Consider the following 15402-nt stretch of genomic DNA (forward strand, 5'->3'; position numbering starts at 1 on the left):
CAAGACAGGAATTTTTGAAAATGGCATAGAGTGAAATGAAAGCAAACTGTCAGGTCTAAGTGCAGCTGCGACCAGAGCCAACTAATGAAAACGAAAAAAAATGCCATAGCCATTGACATGAATCATGGTAATAGTTTTCGGTAATTACATTGCCAGAGGACTCACAGGTTTATTGCATACACCAATTGAAAATGAGAAAATTGTTGACGTATCTGTCCAGCACGTAATCTTCAGAGTTTTTTTTGCATATTTCAATAATAAGAAAGGAAAAGTGGGGAAAGTATGTTATGACAAGGTGCCACAGTGGTCAGTGAAATAATTAGACAATTACAACCCATTAAAGTATCAGCATTAGCTTCAAAGAAAGACGCAATAACGATTTCTACGACGTTAACAAGGATTTGGTGGAGACTGCAGAAATGCATGGAGACACCCTTTATAAAAGATAACTATGAGAGCCAAAAATCATCATGTAAACAGCCCTCTCATTCATCCATTGTTTTAATTTACCGGTATTAACTCATAAGGTTACTAGTAATAGTTTTCACTACATCTGCGAATGCCCCCGCCTAAGATAATACGGATGGCAGCTAGTTGAGTTGTTTTCCAATAGTATGTGCTGCACACTGTGATGGTGTCATATTATTTTGCACGTAACCGGGTAGGTAATTGTGAAAGGAAAGGATAGGCATCAACAAACAGCATTTATTTTCAATTTTCATCAACGTTTATTTGATACGCTATCAATTGGAAATAAATTTGCATTAGTTTGGGAAATGCCTTGAAATTATGATTGTAAAACAGGAACAGGAACATTCAATGACTAGAAAAATTTCGTAATCTTTTTGATCCACGTGGTTCCTTCCAAGGTACCTTGAAATACCGGATTGCCGGTGTCTTGCCATCATTTCGACACAAATGTATCCTTTTTTTCGCGAGTTGTTAGTAAACAGGCAAAATAACTTGATCATGGCGGCCGCTAAAATCGACGTCACTTTCGAATTTGCGATTTTACTTGTGCTGCCAAAGGTACAATAGAAACTTTGAACGCAGCAAAAATGTTTTTCTCTGATGGTAACTTTTTAATATTCGCGGTTCAAAATTTATGTTGTGTTTTCATGTTGTTGCTGATGAAAAAATCATGTATTTTATTGTCGATCGACACATCCCGAAAACGTCCTTCTGCTCTTCGTAAAAACTGTATTTGAATATTCATTTACTTTTGCATCAATAGTTGTTTTGCATAAGGCAGGCTAACAAAATCTGCACCTTACTTAATTTGCATTTTTTGAGCATTAAAATAGTACTGTCGGCCCTTTTTTTCTGACAGAAAGTCGTACATTTTGAGGTCACCCCATTCAAATACTAACCCGCCGGACAGGACTTAACTTCAGTGAGATTTTGTCTTGGAAAGCTATCAGAGCCTTGTGGTGATAAAGAAGTTGCAAGGAAACTTGAAAGTGGTCAACGCAATGCATGCCTATTTTAAACTTTGTTACTAAGATAGTTATAAGTACCTAAAGATAAAATATAGGCAATTGATTCCTTCATGCTATCACAAAAATGGCAGTACAAATATAATTTTGGTGTTTCATACATGTATGGAAGCATGACATTGCTGTTGTATGATACAGTATTGTTGTAATACTGAAAAGTACCATCAGCGCTGCCTGAGACGCATCCTGGGTGTGACCTGGCAGGATCGACGGACAAATTCCAGCGTCCTTGACGAAGCACAATGCACCAGTATCGAAGCCATGATAATCGAAAATCAACTGCGTTGGACTGGTCATGTTGTCAGGTTGATGGACTCGCGCCTCCCCAAGCAGATCCTCTTCGGAGAGTTGGGTTCTGGCACCAGAGCACAAGGGGGGCAGCGGAAGCGTCTCAAGGACAATCTCAAAGCAAATTTTAAGGTGTGCCACATTGGTCTGACGACCTGGGAAGATCTGGCACGTGACAGACCCAGATGGAGACATGCAGTCCGGGAGAGCGTGGCGCTATTTGAGAAAGAGCGGCGTCAGAAAGCGGAGGAAAAACGCCAACGCCGTAAAGAATACGAAGCTGCCCCTGCTTTGTCGCAGCAGGCCTCCTACATCTGCCCGGCCTGTGGCAAAGCGTGCCACTCTAGAATTGGACTCTTTAGTCACCAACGGATGCACAAGACTAGAAGTTGAATAGACAATCTTACTCGTTTTCGAGGGATACCATGATGATGATGATGATTGTTGTAATAACCCATCAACTAATCAAGTCTATTTAAAGTGTCAATACTGTTTTGAGCCTTTTTGAACCCACATTAACAGTTGTAATTTTTTGGCGCCATATCACAAACTTTCACATAAATATTTGATGAGTGAGTTCTGAATCTCAAAAGAAGAAGAAAATTATCTTAAATAATTGAAAAGTTCTTGTATCATGAACCACTCTCGCCTATATCTTCTGAGGACAATTGACTAATCAAAAATAATATTTGATACACAACAATGATTCTCCCGTTTTAGAGCGGAACAGGGTTTTCCTCGAGCTTGAACTCACCCTTAGTGCTTGTCTTGGGGGCTTTCCTGGCGTATCATCATATGATATGTGCTGCCCCTTTGAGCCCATGTCTAACCCCACCAAGGAAAACAAAAGCAAACAATCAAAAAACAATTTAGCTCAGCAAAAAATGAATGATAGGTCTTATCTGGCCACATTTCCCCCGTGTAACATATGTAAAAGATGTAACATTTCACTCCACTTTCTCACGCGAAAACAACAAATCTTCCAATCCTTTAAGCTTTATTTCGGCTTCAATATCTCAAAATCCGTTGGGGAGAAAGGGGCGGGGAGGGGTGGGAGGACCTATAAAATAGAAAGCCCGTTTCGCCATGCTGTATAGTGTTACATAATTGAAGACTTCTAAGTGAACACAAAACGAGAAATTAATCTTTAAAAAGGGCACACTCGAAGCGTACCAACAAAACAATGCAACGTGGGACTGCGTAAATCATTATAAAAATATATGCTAAAAAATCGTCTTAGCTTTAAATTACCTTCATAGCAATGAAAAACAACTCCAAAATGTTCAATCTGGTGCATTTATGTTGAATTAAACCAGAGCGAACGCGCGAATGCCGAATTAACCGAGAGCTTCTAAGTTTTTCCATGATTAGAAACTGTTCGTCCGTCGTGAACATCTTTATGGACGCTGTCTCATTGGTCGAAATTTATCATGTAACCGCTGTCAAAGCTCCTCTGGCCCTTCCCTCAGAAAGCAGGCATAATTTTTCACTGATCCGTAGTGACGAAAAGTGAAATTAAACATTGTTATTCTGTGGTTGTTTCAATCCCACGGACTTTGTGAAAACAGTAGGCACATGCAGTCTTCGACTGTCTATTTTTTCATACAAGCTCATTTTGTTTCATTTCCTTTCGCAAAATAGGTAAGCCGGGAAAGCGTGTATGTAAAAGTCCACGCCGACAAGAAACTAACTTGATAACCAATCCACATTTTCAAGTATTGGTGAATTACAGATCGATAACTCAAGTCATTATTTCATAGTTCCTTCAGCAAGCCATGCTAGGAAAACAATACACACATTACGTGTAACCTTCGTTTCCGGTGTTCATTAGCGGTATGTCAATCTTCAAAGCGTATCGAGCATCCACGTATTATGTAGACCATGGCGAAAGAAACAACTTTTGTAACGTGGTCTGTAGTTATCAGCGGTTTTGCCACATGAACGAGGCTAAGGGGTCATTTTGTATTGAATTGACCCTTAAGCCTCGTTTGCATGTAGTTTAAAACAAAAGAAAAGTTGCCTGCAGGCTCAACTCCAATAAGGGCCATTCATTTTGACTCATTTCCTCGTCCACAACTTGCCTATTTCCATTTAATAACCTGTAAACTCCACTGCGATGATGGGGAATGAAAAGGAAAAAAATACATCGAAGATGAGGAATAAAGAAATAATTCTTAGCGTTATTTCCCAAAGCTTCGCAGTCAAGTTTAAAATTATTATATTGAAATTGGCATATTCGTATCCTCAGGTTGTACCATTGATAAACCAGCTGCACAATTCTACAATCAGCGTCTGATAGAACTTTTACAAATCATTCAACTCCGTCGCATGCTCATCCTAATCTGTGGTTATGAGTAGTAAGTTAATTTTGGTTGGATTAGAGGATCCCTTTGAGAATGTGATCTAATAACTATCGCTGTTCCCCTTGGTTAAAATTTAATAAAGATTAACTTTCTTTGGAAATGCTCATCCCCCGCCCTTGACAATAAAACAGTTCAATCTCCATGCCATAATCCAGTTGAGTTATCTCCCCAAAGCATTTTGTCAAAAGAGAAAATTTCTTTGGGTCAAGGGCCAACCAAAAAAAGGAAAGGAAATATATAATGTGGACAACTCTAATCATTAATTAATAACCCAGCGCTAGACTAGTTGATAATGAACCAGCCAACCTAAACAACTCATGACACAAGCTTATTTGTAACAAATCAAATTCCAGCCATACTGCTTGCTAGACTTGCGTTTTTGGTGACTACTGCCTTTGATGCTTATTATTTGTTTCTTTGTTTCTTGATTTTATTTACGCTGCCGACGTACATAACTGAAGATAACAAGTATAATACAATCATAATGATGCAGAGATTAAAAAGGAATTTAAAAAAAAACAAGCAAATAAGGGATTTACAATATTCAACGCACGTTAAAACTTGCGATTATTCAATTGTTTGTATTTCTTCGGAATGGACGAGAGATACGAGTTGTATCGGAGCAAAAGGTCTATTAAAATCTCTGATCAGCTTCTGCTATATGTTACAAACAGCTAACGTAAATAAATTTGTGAATAGAAAGGCCTTAGGATTTATTTCTTGATTGCTAAATCGCACTGTCTAGCTTCCAGCCCTAAAGCAAAATTTCAGACAACTCAGTAGCGTAGCATCTTTCTGTCAGCGACGACAAACCGCGTGCGATGGAAACGAATTTATACTTCTCAGTACTAGTCAGCTAAATGACAAACGAAATAAATGTTCAGTATTGCGAGTCATGGCAAGACTAGATCTACTCCAGAGAAACTATCGCTGGATATAAATATGGGAGCCAGTCCTCTTTTGCAAGCTCTATAGCAGTAGTCACCATGACCGCGTGGCCGTCAACACAGGCCCATTTTCAGTGTCCACTACACCATCATCATTAAACCGCGCGTCCTTGGTTGGCATGAGTCAGTGTTTAGAAATGATGCCTGCGACGATAAAAGAGAAAGAAGGAGCCCATGAGTAGGAGCTTGCCTCTCCCATATATACAAGCCCTATGAGTAAGCCTTTGCGAGTATCTTACTATTTTTAGAAGGCCGCGAGGTTTTCGGTTCTGCACGCAGTGATTAGAATGGACAATCAGAATAAAGTTATTGTCAAACGAAGACAAAAGTAGCAATAACAATGTTTGCAAGTTATGCAAATTGCTGGAAAATTGATGTAAATGTGAGTCTCCTGCTGAAGAGTTAAATCTAAAAATAGAAAAGTATGCGCAAAGATTGACTCAAGGGTAGAGCCCATAGGAGGGAGGATCTTACTCATGGGCTCCTGGAGAAAACAACTAAACCGTGGTTGTTATTTGAGTGATATTCAAATTTGCCACGTACAGAACAAAACAAGTAAATATTTCCGCACACAGTTAAAGTCTGGTTGGCTCATTCATAACAACAGATAATGTACCGGTGATTATCGCACAGTGTTTACAAATGAATTCTACATGTGACCTAGTCATAGCTATAAGGGTAGTTTGTTTTGGAACAGGTTGTTGGATCGGAAATACCGTGGATCTACCGGATGCAGCGTTATGTCTAAGATTTTGCGGGATCTAGAGTGTAGCGTGATTTCAAGTGAAAGCAGCGAGGCAAGGGAGGGTGAAACACTAGTGTAGCAACACAGAAAACTCGTAAACAAATAATCTTGCAATTAATAATGCTGCAAAGGCGGAAGACCTTTTCTACATGAAAAGGGTAACGGGTAAAAGGGTGAATGGTGAAGGTAGAGCTCCTACCTAACACATGTATCCACTGTGGGAAAGGATTATTCGGTTTCTTTGATGCACTATGATCTCAGTGATCTTTGATCAATGACCCTTTCATGATTGATGGTTGTGTTTGGATAGCCACGCGCTCTCAGGCGTTGTTTGAACTCCTCAAGGGTCTCTTCAAATCATGTTGTTTTCGAAGAGTTAGTTCTAAGAAGTCTTATTGCCTCACCATTAATGAAGCCATTTTTTACGCCTGGGGGGTAGCCGCATGAACTGAAGTGTGTATATTGAAAGGTTTTAGTCGGCTTATAATGAATTTTAAGCTACTGTGTCGAGGAAAATGTTTACGTTGATGGTCATGGAGGGATAAAATGAGAGCTGGGATTGGCCTGATTTTTCAATGGGAGTCACTGGGAACTGGGATTTTGTTACTGGGAATGGGAGATAAAGAGTCCTTGCTGAGAATGGGATTTTAATGGCAGAGAATGGCGCCCCTGGCCACTGCTATGTGAGAGTGAGGACCTCCTGATGCCAACGGACTTGTTTTTAAACCTCAAAGCTTCCTACCTACGACATACCTCTATTACTGCCTGACTAGCACGAATCGGCTTCCCTAAATTAAACCCACTGCAACCAATGCAATCACTCGAAAAGAAGAAGCTCAGATATATGAGGTATTGGCATGGTGCCATGGTAAATGTTTCAGGCACAGGAACTGAAACGTCCTTGAACGTACCCTACCGATTTGTAAGATCTTCGGGCCTAGCGATTGTTGGAGGAGGATACTGGTGAGGATACGTATATTGACGAATTTCGTAATGATGATGATGATGACAGTGATTGGGAAAGGGACGTAGAGAAACGGCAGACTGCACCATTCAGGTGATAGCAGGCCTTTTTCAGCGGACATTGGGTAAGCAATCCCATGCAGATGCAAATTATACCTCGTATTTTCATGTGTTTTTTTTTACTTATCATTTAGTGCCTCATACAACATATCGATGCTCTAAAATTATATTTTTCCTATCATAACTCTAGCTAAGATTTTAGTAGCAGGGACTGCGATTTCTAACAAACTTCAAGTTGTCACTGGGACTGGGATTTTGTCCAAATTTGGACTTGGAATTAGAATTGCCAACCTCCCTACCCCCTCCCTTTCATGACCCTCTTCGTTCTCTGATATTTCAGCCGTGAATTTGATGGTAGGGCAGAGTTTATTAGCTTCTTTGATAAAATGGTCCACATCTGCTTTATCGCTGTCCCCAAAAGGGAGAAATTGTCATCAATGTATCTTTTAAATAGTTTTTGGCTTGGTACAACAGACGAACTAACGTGATGCTTTCCCGGATTTTCTTTAGCGTTGTTTCCTTCTTCAGTAACTGCCCGGAGTCTTTCCTTACGCGGAGAAAACTGCTTACAAAGGTTCCCTTAAGTTTTTCATAAGAAATTGCAACGCAGTTTATATTATGTCACAGGTTTCAGATGTGGTTGGCGGAGTGAGACGATGTCGCCATCGCGCTCATGTCAACGAACGCAACGTGGTTGAAAGAGATTGACTTACTTTTAACCCACGTCACGTGTTACTCCAAGAGGACAAAGAGAAAATTGGGTGAGCGGCATAGGTTGGAGTATTTACGTGGTTTCTAAGGGTCTCAGGGTCTTTTAGCCAAATTTTTCATTCTCTCATAACATGAGGTTACTTACTATCCCGCATTTAACTGTCCTATCCCGTATCCCGCCTACGAAAACGGAGCATATCCCGGTCTCGCCATCGTATTTTCATCCCGCATCCCGTCTTTAAAATGTTTCATATCCCTGAGCCTCATCCCGCCTCGATTTTAAGCCCCATCCCGCATCCCGCCAAACCTATGTTGGACCTTCTTTTTAGGGAATAAAAAATATTAATAAGTTTAAGTTTAATAATACTTTGTCATGCTAACACAAGTAAAAATAAATAAATAAAAATTACAGAAGATACAAAATAAAAGTGCATGACTGGAGAATAATTGGGGGAAACTAAATTCCCATACAAAGAATATTCTCCAATATTTAACATTCTAAAAATTAAGAAGTAAAATTTAAATGCGGCCCAAAACTAACCTAATTAAATTACATACCAAAATTGACACTAAAAATTATGAAATAAAATTTAAATACGGCGCAAAGCTAATCTAAATAAATTACATACGTGTCACTCATGAGTGACACCTGATTTAAAATTGACACAAATGATGTAATAGATAGGACCAGAAACCCATAAGGGTTGAAACATGTAACGGCCCCTTATGTGTTGGGAAAAAAGCCTCTGAATATTCAATTTTCTAAGTACCATATTTGGAACATCAACAGAGAAACATTCAACCAATCAGTTCGCAAGAACAACGTGACGCAATACCACCAATGTTCTCGCGCGAAATTAACTGGAGCGACGGGTTACCAAATATGGTACTTAGCACTGAGTATTCGGAAGCTGTGAACGCGCGTTACACGTCTCAACCCTTATGGGTTTCTGATAGGACTTAAAACTGCTTTATGAAGGTGCATGCACAATATTCGATGGAATTCTATTCCAATCTGTTATGTAGCGATTAAAAAATGAAAATTTAAAGCAATTTGTACTTGTCTTTTTAGGTCTTATCTTTAAATTATGGTTCCTACGCGTTTTTGCTAATACATTAAACTCAAAAAACGTATGAGGATCTATGTCACAGTGTCCGAAAATAATCTTGTACATCTGCACTAAGCAGATAAACTTCCTTCGTTTATCCGCAAATGACTCGAGTGGCTTGCCTCTGTATCGACGCTATACTTTTGAAGTGCTTCACTAAGTATGGATTCCAGACCTGACAGCCATATTCCAAAATTGGACGCACTAAGGTCTTATATGCTGTCGAGACTCCTTCAGAATTGTTTGGACCAAAGGTTCGCCTGATCAAACCTAGAATCTTGTTAGCTTTAGCACAAATAAAGTTTATATGGCAATCCCAAGACAGGGAAGACACCAAGGTGTTTGTGGTTATCTACTGTTGACAAAGGTTTGTCAGACAGCCAGTGCTCATGATGATATGGATCCTTGGATCTACATAGGTGTAGGACCTTGCAATTGGACTTTTCGGACTTCAAAGTAACAAGCCAGGAGTTACACCAGTCATAGGCACTATGGAGGTCAGTTTGAAGATCTTCACAATCCGACTCTGAAGTAACTTTCCGATGAAGAATACTGTCGTCAGCAAAGAGTCCACATTTACACTTAACTGCTAAAGGAAAGTCATTGATATAAACATGAAAGAGGAAGGGGCCTAAAATACTTCCTTGAGGCAAGCCAGATGTTACCTCAGACCGGTCGGAAGAATGGCCATCAATTACTACTCTTTGTCTTCTTGTAGTTAAGAAATCTGAAATCCATTTCAATAATTGACCCTTGATTCCATGATGTTGGAGTTTTAGTAGCAGGTGAGGATGGGAGACTTTATCGAAGGCTTTCGCAAAATCTAAAAAAATCGCAACTACAGAGCCACGCTCTTCAAGAATACTAAGCCACTCGTGGACAAGCTGGAGCAGCTGAGTTACACGTGAGGGAAGTGGTCTGAAGCCATGTTGATTATCACATAATAACTTATTATCAGAAACAAAACTCATTATGTGATTGTGTATAAGACGTTCTAAATACTTGACAACCACACTAGTTAAAGAAACAGGGCGATAGTTATCGATTGCCGTTTGCTCCCCCGACCTAAAAACTGGAACTACGTTGGCCGTCTTCCAGTCAATAGGTAGTGTGCCACGAGAAAGGGAGTAATTAAAGAGCCTCGTCAAAGATGGAGCCAGTTCCATGTGGCATTCTTTGAGCAGCCGAGGGAAACCCCATCTGGTCCAGTACAGGCCCTGCTTACATTTAGAGATTTCAGTACTTTAGCCACCTCACTAGGTGTACAAATCAGGGCATTAATGCGATGTACAGGCAAAACAGTTGAATAATCACATCCATGTCCTGGTATGGAAGACAGATTATCGATCCTTTTATTAAGTACCGAACAAAAAGAATTGATAAACGTTTGCTTTATCCTCTGGAGTTATGATACAGCCAATTGTGCTCTGTTTCTTTGTACATGATTTCACAAATGACCAAAAGCGTTTCGGATTGGTGTTTAGAGAAAATGTGAGGTCTTTGATATATGCAAAATAGGCTTTGTTTAAATTGTCTTTCACCCAGTTGCTAAAATTTTTATAGTTAGCCCATTTTGCTTGATCCACAGAGAATTTTTCGCCTTCCTCCAGAGTCTTCGCTTCTTGTGTAAAAATTTTTTCAAGTCTGAGTTAAGCCAAGGCAGATCGTGTCGACGTTTAGTCAACTTCTTCTGAATATTTCGTTCCACAGCTATGCCTATATCTACCGTTTAAATACCAAAATACGTTTAACAATGCTATGTTTAAGTGCTTTTGAACTATATTCTCGTTGGGTGCCCCTGTTTCCTGGTTATACTCGGTTCGTTATTTTAACTTTGAGCTGATTTATGCATTTTGAATTCGTGAAAATTATCAAAAGTTTCTTGCGTTTCGATGGAACTGGACACCACAGAAATAAGATAAATTCCCGTGTTTGCAAGTGATAATGATAAACGAAACCGCTGACTTTGACACTTCCACCTAAAAACAGAGAGCATTTTGAAAAGAGCTTTTCTATATTTCTCATTTCTGACAGGATAAAGGACAATATTTAATACCGAATTTCCATACTGGAGCAACTTGGTTCTGATAAAAGATTAAGCAAGATCTAGAAAGTCTTGATACATTAGGTGTGGTATATGTTCGGTACTTGTCTGTCAAACTTGTGCTTATTTAGAGTCTTGTGTTTTCCTGGAAATTATCAAAACTTAGTTGCGTATCGATAGAGTAGGACACCACAGAAATAACAGAAATTCCCATGTTTGCCGGCGACAAACGAATGAGCTTTTTTCGAAATGAGCATTTAAAAATAGACAGCATTTTGAAAAGAGATTTTCTATATTCCTCATATCTGAAAGGATAAATGACGATGTTAATTACCGAATTTCCATACTGGAGCAACTTGATCACATACACTACAACGGTAGAATTTTCCCGGCATGAAATGCAAAAATACAAAACCAAGTTTAAAACGTGAAAGGGAAGCCACGTTAGCGCAAACGCTGCGGTTATCAGCACCACCGTCTTTGTCAATTTTAATGTTTTTGTCTCTTGAACTTGATGGCGCAGTTTTCGAGACCTTTCTTTCTTCCAAAGGACAAAGTAAGCTACACAGGTTAGGACAACGGGTGTTGATAGGGATATCGCTATGAAGAATGGGAAGAATTGATGAGGCCGCAAGAAATATGCAATTATGGTCACAATAAACGCCATCATCCATGGAGTTGCTATCGCAATGCCATACGCTTGAGTTTTCAGAACTCGGTGACAAAACGGCCAACCAATAGCGTACATTCTTTCTAATGCAATCACAGCAAGGGTGAAGATGGAAGTAAATCCAGCAAACATATCGAAGCTAACGTAGATTACACGTAAAGGATTGCTAGTATTGTCTAGGTACATGATTGTGATATAAAGCGGAACTGGGACCAGTCCAATTAGAAGATCTGCTACCGCCAAGCTTATAAGGAGAAAATGAGGCCGTTTGCGTAATTTCTTCTCGTGAAATATGATTATGGTAAGTATATTTCCACCAGCAGCCAAAAATGCTATCACTGCAAATAACGAGGCCCATACAAAATTCCACTTGCTAAAATCCATCCTCGACAATTTGTCTTCCTGGAATATAAGGGTAAATGGATGGTTTGCATTGGTAATCCCATGATTTCTGGAGCAATTTGGAATAAACAAGCAAGATTAAAATTCTTTTCTGAAAAAATGTGCAAGAGCTTATTTATTCCAAATTGCACGAGAAAAATCATGCGATCATTACTTATTAAATTAATTATATACCTGTAAAAATTTCACTTTTATTGCACTAATTTTCAACTCTGCACTAATTTCACTTTTGTGCACTCTGTTTGGGATTAGTTCACGTGCTCTCAGCCAATCCAAACGCGGGAAGTTTTGCATGTATATTAGTAGGACCGTAATGGACTGTTTTGCTGTCATGCATGACATAGCGTAAATTAATTGGTATCGACAGACATTAGTCCTTAAGGGTCTCGCAGCCACGAAAGAAGGTTTAGTCATGTAACCAGCTTCAATAGTCTCCTTCGCCCTCATTTTCCAAATTTATACCTTTCTTGCTGAAAATAGTGAAGCTTTATAGTTCCAAATGCAAGCTTTTTATTGTCTTTATTCCCTCCCTTTTTTTGTGTGCATGTTTGCTTGCACGTAGTGCTTCCCTACATTTTGGAGAATTTGAAAATCAAAGGAATGAAGGTTGGAAAGATCATTGAAATTGTTTGAGCAACTTAACTTAAGCAGTTGCAAAAGAAGCTGGAAAAAATCAAGGCTGGCATGAACTAAATCCAAACCCATGACCGCCAGATTGAGCTGCACTTGCTCTACCACCTGAACTAGCTTGCGTAGCAGGTGTTAAAAGGGGAGGGAGAGGGAGGGAAAACAGCAAGGGACTGGGGGAGAGGGGAAATGAACGCCTGCAATAAAATGCCTTCGCTTTTATTTCTGAGACCGCTGGCGGCCGCAAAATTGCGATTGGTTAATTTCGGGACGTGGGTCTCTTGAGAATTGCCGCACGCAACATGTAATTTGTGATAATCCTGATTATCATAAATTAATAATTTGCCGTCACGTAGCAGAGGTCTGGTTGTGAGTGGCGGGCGCTTGGAGTGCCACGTAATCGTGGTTTGTATAATAATAATTTAGTCCTGTTGCGTTTTTGCCCTATCGAGCTGAATTAGTGTTTTATGCATTCTTTAGGTGGTATAGGATAGCTAGGATAGCTATTTACATTGTAAGTAGCGTCTTTCAATTAGTATACCCTAGAACCCCGAGGGTCGCCTTGGTAGGGGGTACACGTCCCCCGCTTTCCTCCACTTGCTGTTTTTTTAAGAACTATGCTTGATCGCGCTAAACGCTTTTCATCCTCACCGTTCGTCTTCTCCAAAGAATGCCATTGGCCGTTTTTATGCTAGAGACGTTAAAGTCGTCAAGACGCATTTGACGTCTGAGACGTTAAAGCCGTCTGGTATAAAAACGGGACGCATAAAAGTAGACAAACTGACGGACAAAAACAAGATTTTGCTAAAAAAGTGACTAGATTCTAGTATCGGAAGACTCTGGGCACGAGCAAACTCGGCACCAAATAAACGTTAACACACGAATATATGAGCAAATAAACGTGGCGGAATTGCAGCTTCTGAAATTTATGTCTCGACGTCGCCTGGAAGGACAGATGCAAATATTTTTTTGTGACAGAAATCAGTCTAGGAATCAGCATTTTCTGGCGATGGACGAGGAACTAGATTTAGCCACGGCACATGGCTTGTTTGTCTTGTCGACCAAGAGAGCAAGGAAGGAACGAAGTGCAGATTAACAAAGGACTCAGGGCTAGATGCGTCCAAGTTAGGGCGTCCCGTTTTTATACTAGACGCATTTATCGTCTGAGACGTTAAAGTCGTCTGTTAAGTGCGTCTCAACGGCGCACTTTAAACAAGACGTTAAAGTCGTCAGACGTTAAATGCGTCTGTCTTATTTCTCGTTTTTATACTAGACGTTAAAGTCGTCTTCAGACGACTTTAACGTCTCAGACGACTTTAACGTCTCTAGCATAAAAACGGCCATTATCTAAGAAAAATGTTTCTGAAACTGAAAGATCCTGGAAAAATTATAAAGTATACTTTTAAGAGATTTCACGCCTACCAAGACCAAAACCAAAACCGTATTAAGCCAGTCGACAGCCCTGTACGAATAACCTTGCCTTTCAAAGATCAGAAATCCGCCCACTCCGTGCACAGGCAACTAAGCGACCTTGGAAAGAAAATCGATCGTGTATTACAACCAGTTTTCACAAGTAGGAAAATCTCTGAAGATTTGAAAGTTACGGAAACAAAGCCCTCACTTGTAACCCAACAATGCGTTGTGCGTGAATTTAAATGTAATTGTTTTGTTTATCCCCTGCCTCATTACAGCATTTTTGTCACATAATGGACTTAAAAGCTGTAAATAGTCTCAAGGGCACCCAAAGTCAATTTTCGGAAAATATCTTTCCGGAAGACGATTTGAGATCTAAAATCTTCGCAACATTTGTTGAAAATTTCTTGCTTGCCTGCCTGTCCTAGGATTTTCGAACATCTAAAACATGGTATAATTGCCCATTTTTAACGGATTTTTACCATAAAAAGGTCACCTAGAATTTTGGGGAGCCTTTTTTCTGGCTGAAATTTTCGAAAAGGTAAGTTTTGATCCCTATAATTTTCGGATCACTAGACTTTCAGCTAGGGAATCCGAACAGATAAAAACTTTTTAGGGGATAAAAATATGCCTATATCTACTTTTTAAACACTAAAATACGTTTAACAATGCTGTGTTTAAGTGGTTTTGAATGACATTCTCGTTGGGTTTCCCTGATAGTCTGTCCTTAGAATCATAATTTCAGTTCTCCATGTCACTAAAGCTTGCCCATGGTAAATTCTCGAAAGATTTTGTGTTATTACTTGCTTTCAGGTAATGTTTCAAAACATATCTGAACATAAACAAGGTCATCTGTACTTACCTTTTGAATAAGATATTAATCCATTTGTTTTTGGTGGTTATTGTTCAGAAAAATGTTGCTTATCTGGTGAAGATAGCCCCCTGATGGAGTCAAGCTGCTTACAGTAGTGAAAGTTCAGGAGATGAAAACGTGCAGTACACATTGGGGTTTTAAGGTATTGGTGGCGCCCACGACAAGCCAAGACAGGAATTTTTGAAAATGGCAGAGAGAAAAATGAAAGCAAACTGTCAGGTCCAAGTGCAGCTGCGACCAGAGCCAACTAATGAAAATGAAAAAAATGCCTTAGCCATTGACATGAACCATGGAAATAGGGGGTTTCGGTAATTACATTGCCAGACGACTCACATGTTTATTGCATACACTAATTGAAAATGAGAAAATTGTTGACGTAACTGTACAGCACTTAATCTTCAGAGTTTTTTTTGCATATTTCAATAATAGGAAAGGAAAAGTGGGAAAAGTATGTTATGACAAGGTGCCACAGTGGTCAGTGAAATAATTATTAAAAACTGCATAAGTATGTCCTACAACTACTTTCTATTTGTATCTGTAATAATACTGTTGATTTTGTTTTAATTTACTGGTATTAACTATTCATAAGTATACTAGTAATAGTTTTCGCGACATCTGCGCATGCCCCCGCCTAAGATAATAGGGATGACAGCTAGTTGAAGTGTTTCCCAATAGTATGTGCTGCACATT

General features: G+C 39.4%; 1 protein-coding gene across 1 annotated transcript; it reads right to left on the reverse strand.

Moving 5' to 3' along the window:
* Positions 1–10853: 10853 nt before the first annotated feature.
* On the reverse strand, positions 10854–14883 carry LOC138020260 (adenosine receptor A1-like). The gene is made up of 2 exons (XM_068867268.1): positions 14701–14883; positions 10854–11798 (listed from the first exon to the last, which is right to left on the reverse strand). The coding sequence occupies exon 2, from the start codon at positions 11778–11780 to the stop codon at positions 10854–10856; it is 927 nt and encodes a 308-aa protein (XP_068723369.1). The 5' UTR covers positions 11781–11798; positions 14701–14883.
* Positions 14884–15402: the final 519 nt, after the last annotated feature.

This window comes from Montipora capricornis, chromosome 10 (genome assembly GCF_036669925.1).
Source record: "Montipora capricornis isolate CH-2021 chromosome 10, ASM3666992v2, whole genome shotgun sequence".
Lineage (NCBI taxonomy): Eukaryota > Metazoa > Cnidaria > Anthozoa > Scleractinia > Acroporidae > Montipora > Montipora capricornis.

What these genes read in the sequence shown, in the direction of transcription:
- LOC138020260 (XM_068867268.1), bottom strand. Translation starts at nt 11,780, where the DNA reads ATGGATTTTAGCAAGTGGAATTTTGTATGGGCCTCGTTATTTGCAGTG.